Source organism: Eimeria mitis, genomic scaffold (genome assembly GCF_000499745.2).
Source record: "Eimeria mitis Houghton genomic scaffold, Emh_scaff1255, whole genome shotgun sequence".
Taxonomy (NCBI): domain Eukaryota; phylum Apicomplexa; class Conoidasida; order Eucoccidiorida; family Eimeriidae; genus Eimeria; species Eimeria mitis.
In genome coordinates this window covers 4,543-5,348 of record NW_013568461.1, presented here as the reverse complement: position 1 = coordinate 5,348, position 806 = coordinate 4,543, and the positions used below count along the sequence as shown (strand labels likewise).

At 54.2% G+C, this 806-nt stretch overlaps 1 protein-coding gene across 1 annotated transcript in view; it reads left to right on the top strand.

Moving 5' to 3' along the window:
- EMH_0033000 (ABC transporter, putative) overlaps positions 1 to 806 on the top strand; it is a gene marked incomplete at both ends in the record, with an annotated part of 8,500 nt that overhangs the window by 4,053 nt on the left and 3,641 nt on the right. The window contains one exon of the mRNA XM_013494699.1: positions 88 to 551. Within this exon, the coding sequence (XP_013350153.1) occupies positions 88 to 551 (464 nt within the window). The remainder of the gene's footprint in view (positions 1 to 87; positions 552 to 806) is intronic.

Below are 806 nucleotides of genomic sequence, written 5' to 3'. Positions count from 1 at the left end.
ATGCGTGTTATATCTTCTCGTCTTGTTGCTGCCTGCTGTAGTCTGTTGTCAAATGAATTAGCTGGGGCAGAGTTTCTGTGCCTGCAGCTGGCGATTCCTCTCAACTTCATCGGGACTGCCTACAGAGAGCTGACGCTCAATACAATAGACTTGGAGAAGCTGCAGCAGCTGCTGCAGCTGAAGCCGTTGGTCCAGGATCCCCCGAACCCGGTTGCCTTCGAGTTAAGAGGCGGCGCTGTGGAGTTTAGGGACGTGAAATTCGCCTACCCCCCTTCACACTCTTTGGAACAGCTGTCTGTACACCGGACGTCGCAGATGCAGGAAATGCGACATATGCACCAAGACGCCTCATCTGCACACGGTGGGGGCAAGCTGGTGTTAGATGGATTTTCGCTTCAAGTGCCCGCCGGTAGCCGAGTGGCCTTGGTAGGGGAGTCAGGCTGCGGCAAGACAACGCTAATTCGCCTCTTGTATCGCCTCGCCGACCCCCTGAGCGGCGTCGTGTCTATAGACGGACAGGACCTCAAGACTCTCCCCATCATGTCATTCAGGTACCTTGCATCTATCTTTGGCACTATGGCTGCTCTGAAGAAGCCGGCCATGTGGAACTGGCGCGCACAACTGTGTTGCTGTATGGCCCATCTATATTTGTATATGTGCTTCATAGTAGTGCTTTTGTGAAGGCGTTTCCACTCTTTTGCCTCCTCCGAACAAAGTGAGGGAAGTAGAGGGTAGTATAAAGAGTGGGTGTGGGATTTAGGGCAGCACCGTGTTGAGGGCGGGCTGCTACTGCCTCTGTGCGCGGT